The sequence below is a fragment of the Narcine bancroftii genome, chromosome 12 (assembly GCF_036971445.1).
Source record: "Narcine bancroftii isolate sNarBan1 chromosome 12, sNarBan1.hap1, whole genome shotgun sequence".
Classification (NCBI taxonomy): domain Eukaryota; kingdom Metazoa; phylum Chordata; class Chondrichthyes; order Torpediniformes; family Narcinidae; genus Narcine; species Narcine bancroftii.
The window spans coordinates 62596815-62615692 of record NC_091480.1 but is presented as its reverse complement, the minus strand read 5'-3'; the positions used below and the strand labels follow the sequence as shown (position 1 = coordinate 62615692).

The 18878-nt window shown below is 43.7% G+C and overlaps 1 protein-coding gene across 4 annotated transcripts in view; it reads left to right on the top strand.

The window, feature by feature from the left end:
• LOC138747304 (signal transducer and activator of transcription 5B-like) overlaps positions 1-18878 on the top strand; it is a 215210-nt gene that overhangs the window by 152934 nt on the left and 43398 nt on the right. For all 4 annotated transcript variants that reach the window (XM_069906394.1, XM_069906395.1, XM_069906397.1 and 1 more), the window contains 4 exons: positions 12566-12688; positions 14655-14747; positions 15401-15607; positions 17943-18037. In XM_069906394.1, coding sequence (XP_069762495.1) covers positions 12566-12688; positions 14655-14747; positions 15401-15607; positions 17943-18037 — 518 coding nt within the window. The remainder of the gene's footprint in view (positions 1-12565; positions 12689-14654; positions 14748-15400; positions 15608-17942; positions 18038-18878) is intronic.

The following is an 18878-nucleotide window of genomic DNA, read 5'->3' as shown; positions in this document are numbered from 1 at the left end:
TCTTGTGTATCTCAAAAATTTTATTAAGATGGATCTTGGTTTTTGATGTGCCTGTGGTTTCGGAGCTAGTGCTCTGTGCGCCCTTTCTATTTCCATTTCTTCCTGCATTTCTGTCATTCCCAGGACCTTCGGGATCCATCCTTCTATAAATTCCTTCATATCTGTGCCTTCTTCACCCTCCTTCAGGCCCACTATTTTGATGTTGTTTCGCCTACTATAAACTTCCAACATATCAATTTTCTGAGATAACAACTCTTGTGTCTCTTTAATTTTTTTGTACTTTCTTCCAATTTTTCTCTTAAGTAATTTACTTCCATTTCTACAGCCATTTCCCGCTCTTCCACATTCTCTACTCTTTTCCCTATTTCTGTCATTACCAGTTCTAACCTTTGCATTTTATCTTTTGTTCTTTTCATTTTCCATTTAATTGCGTTAAACTCTAAAGATATCCATTCTTTTAATTATCTCATTTGTTCTTCAAAAAATACTTTATCCATATTCTGTTCATCAGTTTTACCTTTTATTTCTCTTTGTCCATCAGTTTTACCTTCTATTTCTCTGTGAAGATCTTGGTCTTCTTCTTCCTCTTCTTCTGTGTCTGTATCTGTGTTTGTGTCGTCTTCTTCTCTTTGTGTCTGTGTCTCTTCTGTTTTTCCTGATGAGCTGCTTGTATCTCTCTGTCGGGCCTCTTCTTGCTGGTCCGCCCCTCCTGGGCTGCTCGTTTGTTGTGCTTCCTGATGTTGATCTTCTTGTCGGTCATCCTTCCATCTATCTCCCTCGTCTGTTTCATCGCTCCCTCTTCTGCTGGCTTCCTCATCCTCCAGCTGAGCGCCCTGGTGTTGGGCGTCCCTCAGCTGTTTGCTCTGTGACAGCCCGCTCCTCTACTGAGTCCCCCCTCCCGCCAGTGTCCTCTTTCTTCTTTGATTGTGCACTGCGCATTTCGTTTGGCTCCGAGAGCCATTTTTGTAGTGCACCAGCTGGTGGGTCACAACTCCGCAGGGCTGGTACTGACCTCAAGGATCGGGCGCTCCTCGCCACCACAGCGTCCTGTTCCTTCGTGCAGGTGAAGTCATCACGTGACTCCTCCACAGCAGCAATGTGAGGCACCCCACTCCAGCCTCCAGTCAGAGAGGCAATCATCCAACACCACTCTCTGGATTCTCCCATAAATCCAGTTTACTACCTTACGATGATACCTGAACAACTGAACTTTCTTGACTAATCTCCCATGGGGGACCTTGTCAAATGCCTTACTGAAGTCCATGTAGACAACGTCCACAGCCTTTTCTTCATCAACTTTGCTGGTAACCTCCTGAAAAAGCTCCAGAAGATTTGTTTAACATAGTGATTCCCAAAGTGGGCACTGCCGCGCCCCCCCCCCCCCCCTTGTGGGCAGTAGAAAGATCCAAGGGGACCATGAGGGAAAAGGGGGTGTTGCAACCTTCAGTCTTGTTATTATTCAGTTTGCTGCAAAGTTCAATGAAGAAGCCAGTCCAGTAATTTTCTGGCAGCTCGAGGCGGCAGTAGTGGGCAAAATAAATGGCGACACAACCTTTTCGCGAGAGCTGGTCTCAGTGGGCTCCATGTTGTACTGGTGTCACTACCCCCCCCCCCCCTTCCCCCCGCTCAGCGCTGCCGCCACTAACCCTCCCAGCCCACTCTGCGGTGCCACAAACCTCACCCCGCTCAGTGCCGCCACTACCACCCCACCCTCCCATGCATCATTATATTGGGGGATAGCTGCTCGGGATGTGGCCTGGAAGCCAAGAGGGGGCAGCAGCCCGAAAAAGTTTAGGAACCACTGGTTTAACACGACCTACCACACACAAAGCCATGCTGACTATCCATAATCAGTCCTTATCTATCCAATACCTGTACAGCCAATCTCTTAGATCAAATTCCAATAACTTGCCTCTTACTGATGTAAGCCTCACTGGCTTATAATTTCCTGGGTTATTTTTTGAACTTTTTTTAAACAATAGAGCAATATGAGCTACCCTCCAATCCTCTGGCATCTCATATGGATGTTTTAAGTATCTCTGCCAGGGCCGCTGTAATTTCTGCACTATCCTCCCTGATGGTCTGAGGGAATGTCTTGTCAAGCCCTCGGATTTATCCACCTTTATTCACTTTAAGACAGCAAGCACTTCCTCCTCTTTAATTTGTATGGGTTCCATGTCTGCTTGTTTTCCTCACTTCCCTAATTTCTGTGCCAGTTTGCTGAATAAATATAGAAAAACCAAGGTTCCTTATGCCTGTTAACTTTGCCTTTAATCCTGGAAGGAACGTACAAACTCTATACTCTCAAAATTTAACCTTTGAAGGTTCTCCACTTACTTGCCAGGAAACAACCTGTCTCAATCCATGCTTTCCAGATCCTTTCTCATTTCCACACAATTGGCCTTTCTCCAATTTAGAATCTCAATTTAAATCCTAGGCTTATCATTATCCGTAATTATTTTGAAACTAATGGCATTATGATCACCGGACCCAAACTGTTCCCCAATGCACACTTCCATCTCCTGTCCTGTCTCGTTCCCTAATAGAAGATCCAGTATTGAACTCTCTCCAGTTGGTACCTCAAATCATTGATTTAGAAATCTTTCATGATCACATTTGATAAACTGAGCCATTCAGCCTTCTTACAGTATGGGAATCCCAGTCAATATGTGGAAAGTTAAAATCCACTACATAGAAAAGAAAATTCTACCTCTCAGTAAAAATGCAATGCTGGAGAAAAATCATCAGGTCAAACAGTGTAATTTCTATAGCACAGATAAAGATACATAACCAATATTTGCAGCTAGTGGCGGAACCTACCAGGGGGAAGTCGATTCTGGACTTGGTGCTGTGCAGCGACGTAGAGTTAATAAATGACCTCGATGTAGGGGAGCCATTAGGGAATAGTGACCATGGTATGGTTACTTTTGAGCTGCAATTAGAAAGGGAAAAAGAAAGGAAGTTGGAAGCATCTGTACTGCAGTTAAATAAAGGGGATTATGCAGCTATGAGGGAGGAGCTAGCCAAAATAAAATGGAAAAATACACTAGCTGGGAGGACAACTGGGGAAAAATGGCAGGTATTTTTGGACATTTTTCAAAGGATTCAGGACAAATTTATTCCAAAGTGGAGGAAAGGCTCTAGGAGATGCAAATGGCAGCCGTGGCTAACTAATGAAATCAAGTGCAATATCAAATCCAAAGGGAGTAAGTATAAGATAGTGAAGCGGAGTGGGAAGTTAGAGGATTGGGAAACCTTCAAAGAGCATCAGAGGGTAACTAAGAAAGTCATAAGAGAGGGGAAAATGAAGTACGAGAGGAAATTAGCAAATAATATAATGGAGGATAGCAAAAGCTTTTTTAAATATGTGAAGAGGAAGAAATTGGTTCAGTCTAAAATTGGTCTATTAAGAATGGAAAAGGGTGGAATTATTACCGGAAACAAGGAGATGGCTGAGGAATTTAACAAATACTTTGCAACTGTCTTCACCAAGGAGGATATAGGTTATGCTCAGTTAGGGGGTAGTGGTCATACGGTATCAAGAGACTTGGGGAACTTTCCTGGGGAAGTAGGGGATTGTCTTGGGTAAACTTATACCTCTCATTTTGTTCATTTTAGATTGGTCACAGTGTTTTAGCTACCGAAAGAAAATAGACACACACACCGAGAGCAGTTCAGTTTATACAAATGTTTATTACTAATTCAAAAGCTGATTTCACACTACAATATGCAAGCCCTTCCCAACTATACTTATCAACGCTTGGACTGGTCCCAACTGCCGAAGCGAGGCAACAACTGCACACTTGTAGTAGGTTGTCAGGGCGCTGGTAGCAGCTTCTCCACCTCCCCCGACCGGGACGTTGCTCGGACTCTGGCTGTTCTTCCTTCTTGACAAGGGGTGTTCCCACCCCTCGGAGAGTCTAAACTTCAGCAGCAGGACCACAGACTTTTATACCCCAAAAACAATTAATCATGCACCCACTCCCTCTAACATTTGTTAGTCAAAATCAAAGCTGAGCATACTATTCTACAATTTAGAAGATTAATTATTATGGAGCAGGATGCTATGATATCCTGGTTTATCTCGTAGATACAAGGACTCATTAAAACTTCTTGAGCAAGACAGGTTGTGACCAATACGTCAATTTCAGAGTGTCGTATTTGACAACTGCTTTCCCTGGGCCTCACGGTGGAATTCCATTTCAAAGTGTATCTTCAGATAAGTCCCCATGGCTGAGTTTAATTACATCTGCTAGTTCTGAAAGTAAGGTGACCTGCGTGTGGACCCAGTGTCGTCAGTTCCACATAAGCAAAAAGCATCTGAGTACATGGTTTTAATCCTCCATTACATTCCACCCCTTGGTCACAATCTGTCATTTGCGAGGCCTAACCAGTATTTGAGTACAGAGGGAGCGAAAAAAGAGAAATCAAAACAACAATTACAAAGATAAGCAATGACGCGAGCAACCAACGGAGGATAGTGTGGCCCACTCCCCCAAATGTAGCAGTTAGCCATGAGAAAGGATTCCAACCAAGGCTCAAATTATCCTTGTTGGCCACAATACCCAGATACTGGAGCTCACGAACAGATTTTGAAACATGCTGAACAATAACATATTTATATAAGCTGCACTTGAGGCTGGTGACCGAGGACTTCCTTGGTGTAATGCATCGGACCGTGTTTCCCACTGGGAACTCCCTTGGAACGTCCTCGACATTACAAATCCAATTGCTGGCATCAAAGCAGCTGTTAAGCCAGATCACCAGGAGTGTAAAATGGAGAACCTGGAACAAAGAAGCCTGACACATGTCACTCACGATACCATAAGCGTTCAGTGTTTAAACAGACTAAATCATCCTGTCCCTCAATAGCTACCCACCGAGTGTTACCCTGGGCAGGTGTCACTATTTCCCCTTTTACAGGAGGGCCACTACCTGGTGGTGCCACCCATACCTTTTGTCCAACATTCTCTAGTTCGGGGATGGGGGGCAATGACTGTTTTTCCTCTGGAATAGGCTGTAATTCAGGAGCGTGAAGAAGTCGGTGGAAAGGTGTACCTCCTTTTAAAGGGCGATGATTCAAATTGTCGACTGCCTGCTGCAGCACATGGCACCATCCCTTCTGGGTCCCCAGTGATGTTTCCAAACGAATTTGTTCCTTCAGTAAGCCGTTCATTTGTTCAACTAACCCGGCAGCCTGCGGGTAATAAGGAATATGGTGGACCCATAAAATACCGTTGTCATTTGCCCAATCACAGATTGCTTTCCTGGAGAAGTGCGAGCCATTATCAGAGTGAATCTCCTCTGGAGCATCATAACGATAAATCAAATGGTTTAGTCCTTGGATAGTGCTAGCTTGGTCAGCCGTCTTGGTGGGAAAAGTAAAAACCAGGCCCGAAAAGGTGTCAACCATTACTAGGATGTAATATTTACCCATACAGTCTAGCATGGGGCCTATGTAATCAATTTGCCAGACCGCAGCTGAGTGAGCACCCCGTTTTATTCGGCCATGTGGACCAGGTGGAATGGTATGGAACTTCACAAGCTGACATTCTGGGCATGTACGTACGACCATGCGGACATCATCCTGATGGACGGATAAAGCATGTGTACGGGACCACATAGCTGATCCCTTCTCCCCCAAATGACCACTCTGTTCATGTGCCCATCAAGCCAGGGGGACGGTATCAGCACAGCTGATAGTGGCAAGCTGATCTGCTACTGCATTATGTTGAGCCATGTTAGTCGCCATATTGGTATGGGCATCAACGTGATAAACGGTTATCTCACGATGGTGGGAAGCATCCCACAACAGCTGCCACAACTCTTTGCCCCATACTGGGCGGTCATGTATCATCCAGTTGTTCTTTTGCAAATCAGGCATCCATACCACAAGTCCATTAGCCAAAGCCCAGGAATCAGTAAACAGGCGAAGAGGGTGATCATGGGGATCTAGTGGTAAAGTGACTGCCTTCAACTCAGCATACTGACTGGAGCCACCATCTTCCTCCTCCGATAAGTGAGTTCCTGACCTGGGATGGTAAGCCACCTGTTCGTGTACGCGGCCCACCCCTTCAGGCCCTCTGGTCGCACGACTCTGAATATACCACTTCCATTTAACAATAGAAGACTGCTGAGCCCGCCTGATCTTTAGATTAGCGTCATTAGCCAGGACCCAGTTCATTATTGGAAGTGTAGGTCTCAATTGAACATCTGCATCGCCTGTCATTCTTTCAGTCTCTAGCAGGGCCCAGTAACAGGCTAGTAACTGTTGTTCAAAAACAGAATAACGAGTGGCAGCCTCGGGCATGGTACGTGACCAGAATCCCAGTGGGACTCGGCGACCCTCTTGTTTCTGCCAGAGGCTCCAGGAGGCCACATCATCAATATAATGGTGAATTGAGAGGGAAGGCGATACTGGAAGGTGGGTGAAGGAATACTGGCGCCCCTTCCAGGTAAAGGCGAACTGATCCTGTGAATCCTCAGCTATAAGAATACTGAAGAAGGCGTTAGCGAGATCAATGACAGCACACCATGTTCCTGAGTTCCCAGTAGCAATGTTTTCAATAAGAGTGACAATGTCCGGAACTGCTGAAGCAAGTGGTGGGGCATGTTTGTTCAAAAAACGATAATCAACTGTCATTCTCCAGGAGCCGTCCGGCTTCTGGACCGGCCAAACAGGGCTATTAAAGGGCGACGTTGCGGGCCTCACTACCCCTTCTTCTTGCAGAGCATCGATGGTGGCAGTAATCTCTTCCTGCCCCCCAGGGAGATGATATTGTGGAATGCACACTGGTTTCATGGGGGCTGGCACCATCACAGGATCCCACTTAGCCTGACCCACTACTAGTTTTTTTGTAATAGTTCGAATTCCAAATTCAAATCCCCCTTGGCTAGTATTAAGGGCCATACCGGCCAACATATTAATACCCAGGATACACTCGTCAGTAGCAGCCACCAGGGCATGTAACCAGACAGTGGAAGGGCTATCACCCACCATGGCACAGACTTTTATTTCCTTTGCCAGGGTGACCGCTCCTCCCAACCCCTCTATTCGAAAGGCCGGTCCAGTCCAGAGGTCTGGATTACCAGGAATCACCGAGTGCTCTGCACCGGTGTCGACCAAAGCCAAGTATTGGCGATCATTACCCCCACCCCAGTGGATTGTTAACGGTATGTAGGGCCGCGGATCCCCGTGTGTGCGCCGTGTCTCGATGGAGTAGACACGGGAATCCTGCCCACACCTTCAGGCTTCAGAAGGGTTCGGGGGCTTCCAGGACCACATGCTATTGTTATCTTTAAGAGCCTGTTTAACCCATTGTTTTACCTCATCATGAGTAACTGGAGCAGGAGAAGCCAGCTCGATAGAAGCAGCAGTGGGAGCAGAAATCACAGCTGGGCCAGGAGGACTCAGCAGCTGGGGATGATGTTCCCCTGCTTTTTGCCTAAATCGATCTCCAATGGCAGCCAGCTCTTTTACAGAGAAATCACGGATCATTGACTCCTTCCGACCCCTGTTCCCACTTTGGCTCACAGGGTCCTCCACCCAGTCTAGGGGAGGAGGTGGAGGCCATCCAACAGAGGGAGTAGGCCATAGAGCATAAGCAGGGGTTTGGGTATTTTCCCCTGGGTCCACATGGGAAACCGGGGTATCTATCCCTTCCATCTCTACCCTTACATCATCCCCCCTTCTGTCTGTTTGGGAAATCTGCTGCCTTATAGGGCGGGCATGAACAGCAGATGGAGAGGGTAGTATGTTAGACACATGCTGAGGAGTATCTGCATTATTACCATTGTCATTCCAGATATTCCCATCCCAATCCTCAATTACATCAGGATCGTCACCATTCCTTATCATGGCATGAATACGATATGGATCGGGTTCTACTCCATGCCTTTCCTTATCTGCACAGAGCTGCTGCCGGAGTTTAATATTACGGCAAATCATTTGGACATGCTTATCTTCCCATTCTTTGGCTCTGTCCTGACTGGTACGAACAATCTCGCTCATCATGGAACAGCATTGTCGCAGGACTTCTAGCTCCTCCTCTAATTGCTTTCTTTTGCACTGAGATTCTACTTCTCTTTGAATTAATTCTGCTTCACGCTGAACGGAGTGGCGTAATGCTGTGGCCAGCAACCAAAAACCATTCGTCAGCATTCCCTTTTTATCAGGAAATTTACTTTCTCGAAGGAGAGTGGCAACCCGCTCTCCCAGAGGTGCACTTGATGAGTCTAACTTCTCATCCCAACTAATGGGTGGTCCCAACAAAGACAGGGTATTGGCCAACATGCCAAACCCATCGTCTTTGGAAGTCCATCCAGGAATCAAGAACTGCTCAGGGCTCACCTCTTTCTTTCGGCGAAACATCTTGAGACCAATCCTGCTCGCAGCGCCAATTGTCTTGGGTAAACTTATACCTCTCATTTTGTTCATTTTAGATTGGTCACAGTGTTTTAGCTACCGAAAGAAAATAGACACACACACCGAGAGCAGTTCAGTTTATACAAATGTTTATTACTAATTCAAAAGCTGATTTCACACTACAATATGCAAGCCCTTCCCAACTATACTTATCAACGCTTGGACTGGTCCCAACTGCCGAAGCGAGGCAACAACTGCACACTTGTAGTAGGTTGTCAGGGCGCTGGTAGCAGCTTCTCCACCTCCCCCGACCGGGACGTTGCTCGGACTCTGGCTGTTCTTCCTTCTTGACAAGGGGTGTTCCCACCCCTCGGAGAGTCTAAACTTCAGCAGCAGGACCACAGACTTTTATACCCCAAAAACAATTAATCATGCACCCACTCCCTCTAACATTTGTTAGTCAAAATCAAAGCTGAGCATACTATTCTACAATTTAGAAGATTAATTATTATGGAGCAGGATGCTATGATATCCTGGTTTATCTCGTAGATACAAGGACTCATTAAAACTTCTTGAGCAAGACAGGTTGTGACCAATACGTCAATTTCAGAGTGTCGTATTTGACAACTGCTTTCCCTGGGCCTCACGGTGGAATTCCATTTCAAAGTGTATCTTCAGATAAGTCCCCATGGCTGAGTTTAATTACATCTGCTAGTTCTGAAAGTAAGGTGACCTGCGTGTGGACCCAGTGTCGTCAGTTCCACATAAGCAAAAAGCATCTGAGTACATGGTTTTAATCCTCCATTACAGGGATCTAATGGATATCCGGATCCAGAAGCAGGAGGTTGTGAGTAAATTGTTGGGACTGAGGGCTGATAAATCCCCAGGGCCTGATGGGCTGCATCCCAGGGTGCTTAAAGAAGTTGCTATGGAAATTGTGGAGGCACTGGTCGACATTCTGGTATAGGAACAGAGACGCCCTTCTGCAGTTGTACAGGGCCCTGGTGAGACCCCACCTGGAGTATTGCGTCCAGTTTTGGTCTCCAATTTTGAGGAAGAACATACTAGCTATAGAGGGTGTGCAGCGCAGATTTACAAGGTTAGTTCCAGGGATGGCGGGGTTGACATATGCTGAAGGCTAGAAAAACTGGACTTGTATCCGATGGAGTTTAGAAGGATGAGGGGGGACATGATTGAGGTATACAAAATCATCAGGGGGATAGACAGGGTGAAGTCGGATTACTTGTTCCCAATGATGGGGGAGACGAGGACTAGAGAGCATAGTTTAAGAATACAGGGTAGGCCCTTTAGGACGGAGATGAGAAAACATTTTTTTACCCAGAGAAGTGTGAATCTGTGGAATGCTCTGCCACAGAGGGTGGTAGAGGCAGATTCGCTGATTATGTTCAAAAGAGAGTTAGATAAGACTCTAGTGGACAAAGGAGTTAAGGGTTATGGGGATAACGCTGGAAAGGGGTACTGATAGTAGAGATCAGCCATGATCTGTAAAATGGCGGTGCTGGCTCGACGGGCCGAAGGGCCTACTCCAGCTCCTATTGTCTATTAATATTTCAGGCTTGAGCCCTTCATAAAGGTATCTTTGCAAAACTCTGTCTCTCAGTAGCTATCTCTACTAAAATTGTCATTTGTGGGAGTTTTTGTGGTGTTGAGCAGCAGGCTCCATTTGCCGTATGCTGAACAGACTAATATTGAGCACTAAACAGTTGATTCTATGAACTAATTTAAGATGTTTGTAAATGATGAGGTCCAAGTGTTATTATAAGCTCCAGTCTTCTTTCAACACAAGGACTCACTGACTACATGTTGATCTCCTTGATACCATACAAACTGCAAACATTTTAAAGTCATGAACACACATACTCACTTTCGCGAACAGTACTAAGATTGAATCCTCCCTGGTACCACTATCCCCAACCTAAGTATAGACATCTTTAGTGTGATCATTAATTGTGAAGAGTTTTACACTGTGCACTTCCTATAATTTTTCATAGAGATCCTTTGGTATGCTGTGATTGTGCAAGAAGTATTTTGCAATTGGATTGAAATTGTATGTAAAGTTTTGTAACAGCCATGAGTTGTCTGGAATACATTCATCAATTGTTGGTCAAGGCAGGGAGTGACTACTTCCTGAATCAAGCTCAGTGGTGTTGTGAATTTGGCTGTTGGGACAGTTATACCTGGGCTCACTCAGCAGCATGTCAAAATCATGGGCTGACTTCAAAGGGAGGCCTGGATATGGAATTCCACACATTACAACCAAACAACATTCCTCCCACCATCAAATCAGAGTTCCTTTAACTCTTAAATCTAGGTTGATGTTTTTATTCACAAGCATTTTGAGGTGATTGTTGATTTTTACCATGTTATATGTACAATTCTGAACCTTGAGTACCTGTTTTATACTGCACTTTAAATAGATGCTTAAGTTGAAATGTAATTATGATCTGTGCAGCACTTTGGTCAACTTGAGTTGTTTTAAATGTGCTATATAAATAAACTAAAAACTAAACAATTGGATAGATTGCCCAAAGGTGTTGAATTTTGATGAGTTTAATGCAAGTAATGGAAAGATGTTGTCCATCTATAGGGGGTACAGAGAAGGTTTACGTGGATGTTGCCAGGACTTGGGGCCTGAGCATACAGAGGTTGAGCAGGCAGGGGTATTATTTCTTGGAGCACAGGAGGATCAGGAGTGATCTCACACAAAATCATGAGAGGAACAGAACACAGAGAGTCTTTAGCTCAGAATAAGAGGATATTGAATTAAGGAAAGGGATGAGAAATTTAACAGAAACCTGAAGGGTAACTTTTTCTTTAACACCGAGGGTAGTGGGTACATGGAACGGACTGCTGGAGGAGGTGGTTTAAGCAGGTACTATCAAACAAGCAAGAAAAAAATTGGGCAGATCCATGGATAGGATGGGTTTAGAGGGACATAGGCCAAACGCAGGCGAATGGGACCAGTGTTTGTGGGACATTTTGGTCAGTGTGGGCAAGCTGGGCTAAAGAGTGTTTCCATCCTGTGTGGACTATATGAATCAATATATTTTGATCTTAAGGTTTCAATCAATCTGTGAAGCACTTGACGTTACACAGTAACTCGTTTAGAGAACTCATTCTTTCTGTTGCTGTTCGTAAGATATGCGATGAGTCCCAACAATTTTGCAAAAGATGATGAGATGAGCTTATTTCTTTATGTCAATTGAGGGAGAAATATTAACTAAAACACAGTGAATTTAGCCAAGTCATTGGGTGTATTGAAGATAGATATCAATAGGTTCTTGATTAGCCAGGACATCAAAGGTTATGGGGAGAAGACTGGGCAATGAGGAAATGGATCAGCTCATGATTAAATGGTTGGCAGGGCAGACTCTATGGGCTGAATGGCCTATTTTTGCTCCTACAGTGCCCTACAGTTTGGGACAAAGACACTTTTTTCCTTTATTTGCTCCTGTGCTCCGTGGTTTAAAATTTGTCTTCAAGCAATTCACAATTATTAAAGTGTGCATTCCAGATTTTATTAAAAGTAACATGTATACGTTTTGGTTTGACAATGTAGAAATGACAGTACTTTTTATACATAATCCCCTCATTTCAGGGCATCATAATGTTTGGGACATTTGGCTTCCTAAGTGTTTATGAGTGCTCAGGTATGTTAAATTGCCTCATTGGTGCAGGCATAATTTCTACATGGTCAAACTAAATTTGTCTACAAATTTCCTTGAATAAACCTGGAACGTGCACTTTAATCACGTGCAAGCTGTTTGATGAGAAATTTAAAACTGTGGAGCACAGGAGCAAATAAGGAAAAAAATGTCTGTGTCCCAAACATTACGGTGGGCACCGGTCTTAATTTCTTGAATTTTTCCCATAGACTGTTAACATTCACCCTGACTCTTTGGACGAGAGGCTAAATATCTTTGCAAATATGGAACAAACAAAAAGGCAAAAAGTCCGAGCAGCTTGTGCAGGAAGAAGAATAAATGTGTAGAATATGTGATAATGATTTTATATCCTCAAACAAAATACAAACTATTATCATTTTAATTATTGTCAGTTTTTAAATTCTGAAGTGATTGTGCTAACTTTGTTTGTCTTTTTAACGATTGATGTGTTTTCCTATTTGATTGTTTTTTTGATTAAAAACATCAACTTTTTTCTTTTCCCAACAAATTCAAGTCCTTAAAGAAGATAAAGCGCTCAGACCGCAGAGGAACTGAATCAGTGACTGAGGAAAAGTTTGCTGTTCTGTTTTCTTCAGAACTCAGCATCACCGGCAGTGAGATGAATTACCAGGTTCAGGTACAGGAACAGGAGTAAAGCACGAGAGTGTGAAGACCCAGTGATTGAAGTAAAAGCTCAATGCTGGAGAAACTCAGCAGGTCAAATAGAGTAGCATAAACAAAGATACATAACCAATGTTTCAGGCTTGAGGCTTTCAAGGTATGACACACCCTTCTTGAATGGCTTAAGCCCGAAACATTGGTTATGTATTGCTCTGCTGGCAATATTTTGATAAAACAATGGAGCTCCTATATACTGTACAAAGATATAGTTGCAAATAGCAAAAAGGTCTGCAGACACCACTATGGATGTTAGTGAAAAGAAAAGGAGGAAATGTTTATGTCTTTCTTCAGAACAGAAAGTCAAGGTGTTGGCGAAACTGCCACTGTTTTTTGTTGTTGTTTAACCACTGATGCAAGTATTCTGCTGATGCTACTGAGCTGCTTGAAGCCATTGTTCTGATAACAGAAAAAAACCAATAACCGAAAAGCGTCTTGATCCCAAGCATTTAAAATACAGGGAAACATACTGTATAAAGTATGCTGTTTGACCCATTGAGTTTCTCCAGCATTTTTACTTCAGGTACAGGAACGTTTGTTACAAATACTATTTTGCAAGAGGTCAATAAGCTTTTTAAAGATTTTGGATTCAAACTGTTTTGAAGCAGTTTTTTGTGTAGCTGGCTGCAAACAGTTCATCCTCAGACTATTTAAATACTACTCTAACTGCTAACTTGTTGATTATGTGGCACAATTTGTCTGAATTGTTTTTCTTACCTTCCTTTAGGCCAGTGGTTCTCAACCTTTTTCTTTCCACTCACATCCCACTTTAAGTAATCCCTCTGCCATCGGTGCTCTGTGATTAGTAAGGGATTGCTTAAGATGGGGTGTGAGTGGGAAGAATGAGAATCACTGCTGTAGACCCAATTGTTACTGAAATATTTGCTTGAGAAAATTTGTCATTGGCCCATTTTATTTGGAGTTATGACAACTTATCCCTGACAGCTCCTCGAAACATTCCTCCCCTCACCTTGTACATGTGCCCTCTGGTGTTTGCTACTCTCACCCTAAGAAAAATATGCTGGCTGTCCATAATCTCATAGACCTCTATTAAGTAACCTCTCGTCTTTCTTTGCTCCAAAGATTTTGAATAAATAAATAGGATGGAGATTAAATAAATAGATAGAAAGAATGAAATAATAATTGCATAAAAGGAATGAAAAATAAAGATAAAATAATAAATAAAATGGGTGAAAAAAATAAAACCTTGGCTCATAAGACGTTTTCCAATCCTAGCAAATCTCCTCTGCCCCCTCTCCATAGCTTCCACATCCTTCCTGTAATGAGGTGACCAGAACTGAACACTATAATTCCGAGTGTGGTCGACCAGAATTTTATAGAGCTGCCACATCACTCTCGACTCTAGTACTCAATCCCCCGACCAATGAAGGCCAACATTCCATACGCCTTCTTTATTACCCCATCACCCTGCACGTCAACCTTGAGAGATGTATGGATTTGGACCTCAAGATCCCTCTGTTCTTCCACATTGTTAAGAATCCTGCCTTTAACCATGCATTCTGCCTTCAAATTTGACCAACGAAATGCATCACTCACACTTATCTGGATTGAACTTCCTTACAGAAAAAGGATACATTTGCCTTTTGAGAGAGAAAGTCTTTTATACAAAATCTTTTACTAACTGAAAAGGCTAGTCATTTTTTTAATAGAGCAAAAATGGCTAGAAACACACAATAGATGAAGCAACATCTTTGGAGAGAGAAAGGGAGTTAACATTTCTGATCAATGATCTATCATCCGGGCTGGAAATTGTTGGAGGTAAAAGCAAGTCTGGAGACATAAATGAGACTTGGGAGTTGAAATTTAAACTTTAGACTCTAGGTCAAGGTCTGGGAAAGGGAGTAAATTTTTCATGTGACTAAATCAAGTTCAAAAAGGTGCTTCTTTCTTTTGTTTTGTTGCAGGCCTTATCACTGCCAATTGTGGTCATTGTCCATGGGAGTCAGGACAACAATGCAACTGCCACTATCTTGTGGGACAATGCTTTCTCTGAGATTGTAAGTTTCTTTAACTTGGAATATTTTACCTTTATTTAAGGGTACTGGTCAAGGTGAATAGTTGGCTTGGGATTTTAGTTTCTTTTTAATTATCAGTAATTTTAATAATTTATTGTTATTGTCATAGAATCGTACCAAAGAAAATGTTGGATTTATTAATGACCCTGATCAAGTCCTGAGCCTCAGGCTTTTCATGAGCAAATGAAATTGTCCTACTCAAAGCTGGGACCTTAATCGTGTTGATGATTTGATGTCCTATTGGATGGTGGACTAATCACTATAAGCTATGGCACATTACAGTGTAGTATAATCTTCTCTGCAGGCTCAATGTTTGTGTGTGAGCTCAGATAGGGTTTTAACTTATTTTAAATTTAAATTTAGACCTGAAGCCCATGAGCCCATGCCACTTAATTGACCTACAACCCCTGTATGTTTTTGAACAGTGGGAGGAAACCGGAGACTCCAGGGAAAACGCACGCAGATATGGGGAGAATGTGCAAACTCCCTACAGACAGCGCGGGATTTGAGCCTTAGTCCCAATCACTGGTGCTGTAACAGCGTTGCACTAGTCACTACGCCAACTGTGCATCTTGCTCTCCTCTGAATCTCAGTAAGGATTTAAAATCCAATGTTCCTTTCCCTCTTTGTTGCAGGATCGATTGCCCTTCCATGTACCAGACAGAGTGTCATGGTCACAAATGTGTGAAACACTCAATATGAAATTTATGGCAGAAGTTCAGTCAACTCAGGGCTTGTACAAAGAGCACTTTATTTTCCTGGCACAGAAGATATTTGATGAGCAGAGTTACAGCATGGAAGACTTCACAAATAGGATGGTTTCTTGGTCTCAATTTAACAAGGTAACTTTAAATATATTAATCCTAACAGATGTAGATGTGCCACTGTGACAGGCTGGGAACATGACATGGGTTGCTCTGTGTATTCATTGTTAGTTCTCTTTCTCCCCTTCTTACTAGGCTATGTTAATATCCTGTCATATCCACTGTGCTCCAGTTTCAACCTCTACCATGTTCCTGCCTCCATTATTTTTACTTGCGACCTTTAGCCATGGGATGATTGATTGGAGTGAGGCTGCATCACAGTCTGGTATGGGGACACCAATACCCCAAGTGTAAATCCCTGCAAAAGGTAGTGAACACAGCCCAAGAAATCGCAGGTAAAAACCCTCCCGGCGATCAAGAAGATCTACAGGGAACTCTGCCGTCGGAGAGCAGCACCAATCATCAAGGATCCACACCACCCAGAAAACGCTCTGTTCTCGCTGCTGCCATCAGGAAAGAGGTGTAGGTGCCGCAAGACTCGGACCAGCAGGTTCAGGAGCAGCTGCTCCCCCCCCCCCCCCCTCCACCATCAGACTCCTCAACCACCAACTCAATCAGGGCCTCATCTAAGGGCTTGTACTTGTGCACTTTGGGCGGCACAGTTCGCATAGCAGTTAGCACAATGCTGTTACAGCGCCAATGATCACGACCAGGGTTGGAATCCCATGCCTTCTGTAAGGAGTTTGTTTGATCTCCCAGTGTCTGCCTGGGTTTTCCCCAAGGGCTCCAGTTTCCTCCCATTGCTCAAAACGTACTGGGGGTTGTAAATCATTTGGGTGTAATTGGGCGGCATGGGCTTAAATTTTATTTTTTTCCCACTCTGTATTGCACAGTCAGTTTGTTTACAGTTATTTATTTCTTTGCATGACCAATAAGTGGCAATTCTGCTTTGCCCGCAGAAAAAAGAATCTGAGAGTTGTATGTGATATCATGTATGTGCTCTGACAATAAACCTGAAACACGAATTGAAATTGAAATCATACCCTGATGATTTCTGTCTGCATGGGTGGGCCATTTACAACTACATGTCCACACAGTTTCTGGACAACAAGCAAAAGTTGGTGATTGAAAAGATTCAAGCTTAGGTAACTGACTTTGAACATTTACTTTTAACGGTTATTTGTGCAATGAGGAAGTGTACAGGAGGGAGATAGATCAGCTTGTTAAGAGGTGTCACAGCAACAACCTTTCACTCAACATTAGCAAAACCAAGGAGATGATTGTGGACTTCAGGAGGAAGTCAGGGGAACATGACCCAGTCCTCATCGAGAGCTCAGTAGTGGAGAGGGTCAAGAACTTCAAATTTCTGGGTGTCAGCATCTCCGAGGATCTGTCCTGGAGCCTCCATGTCGATACAATCATGAAGAAGACTTGCCAGTGGCTAGAGTTAGTGAGGTGTTTGGGGAGATTCGGTATATCACCGAATACTCCCAGATACTTCTACAGGTGTGCTGTGGACAGCATTCTGTCTGGTTGCATCACTGGTACGGAGGTGTCACTGCTCAGGACAAGAAAACACTCCAGAGGGTGGTTACATACTGCACATTATCCGGCCCTTTCGCTCCACAAGCCCATGCCGCCCATTTACACCCAAATGACCTGCAACCCCCAATACGTTTTGAGTGGTGGGAGGAAACTGGAACCCCTGGGGAAAATCCATACAGACACAGGGAAGAGTGGGATTCAAATCCTAGTCCCAATCACTGGCGCTGTAACAGCATTGTGCTAACTGCTACATCTCAGGCTTGAGACTTCACTCCATTGAGGACATCTACAAGAGGCAGTGTCTTAAAAAAGGAGTCTCTATCCTCAAGGACCCCCACCACCCAGGCCATGTCCTCTTCACTCTGCTACCATCGGGGAAAAGGTACAGGAGTCTGAAGACGAGCGCTAGGACAGCTTCTTCCCCACTGCCATCAGATTCCTGAATAACCAATGAACCCAAGACACGGCCGCACTTTGACTTTTTGTGCGCTGTTTATATTTACTGTTGTAGGGTGGTTTATAGGAATGTTTGCCCTGTGACGCTGCCACAAAACAAATTTCATGGCAATAAATTCTGATTCTGCGGTGGAACAACAGTTTGCCCAAATTCCCTCTCTATGTTGAAATCTGTCCCTTAGGTTCCCTGTGTGGTAAAAACACTCTGCCATGAAGACAGGTGATCTGTTCGCCCACAGCAGCTTTGTGAAGTCTAGAAGCACAAGTCGTGGTCTGGAATGTCTGCTCTCAATAAGTGACAGGCAAACATCAATGATGTGAATTTATAATCATAATGTGTTTGGTGATTTATATGGTCAGATAATCTTCAGTGCAAGGAAGACATTGCTGAATCATTTTTGTGATCTTGCAGGAAAACCTACCTGGAAGAACCTTCACTTTCTGGCAATGGTTTGACGGTGTGATGGAACTCACTAAGAAGCACTTGAAGGATTACTGGAATAATGGGTAGGAGTTTATTTCTTTAACCATATTTGTTTTCTGATTCTCAGGACATGCACGTTGCTTGTGAGGCCACCTTTCATGATTTTGCACACCACAATGAGATCATCCCTCATCCACCAGCGCTCCAAGGAATAAAATCTCAGCCTGTTCAACCTCTCCCAGTACCTCATTCCCCCCCTCCCCCCCATACCTGACAAAATCCTCATAAATCTTCTCTGCACCCTCTCCTGCTGAATAAAATCTTTCCTGCAGCAAGATGACCAAAACTGAATACAATATGCTAAATGGGGCTTCACCAATGTCTTGTAAAACTGCAACATGAAGTAGTTATGGTCTCTACTCAATACTCTGACTAATAAAGGTCAAAGTGGCAAATATCTTTTTGACCACCTACCTCTGACGTCACTTTGAAGGTACCATGTACCTATACTTAGAGATCCCTCTGTTCTACAATGCTCCCAGATAATACCCTTTACTGTGTGTGTGGATGCTACCCATTAGACCTCCCAAAATGCAAAAACTTCACCTTTATCTGCATTAAATTCCATCATCATCATCCACTCCTCTGCCCATCTGCCTAATGATCAATATCCTGCTGCATTATTTAGCAACCGTCTTCACTATCTACTACACCAGATGCTTTTGTGTCATCTGCAAATTTGCAGATCATGCCATATATGTTTTCTAAATCCCTGATATCAATGACAAACAGCAATGGGCCCAGCATCTCTGAGGCACACCACGAGCCACAGGCCTCCAGTCCAAGAAACAACCTTCCACCATCACCTCTGCTTTCTTCCAAGAAGCCAATTTTCTATCCATTCTACCATCTCTCATTGGATCC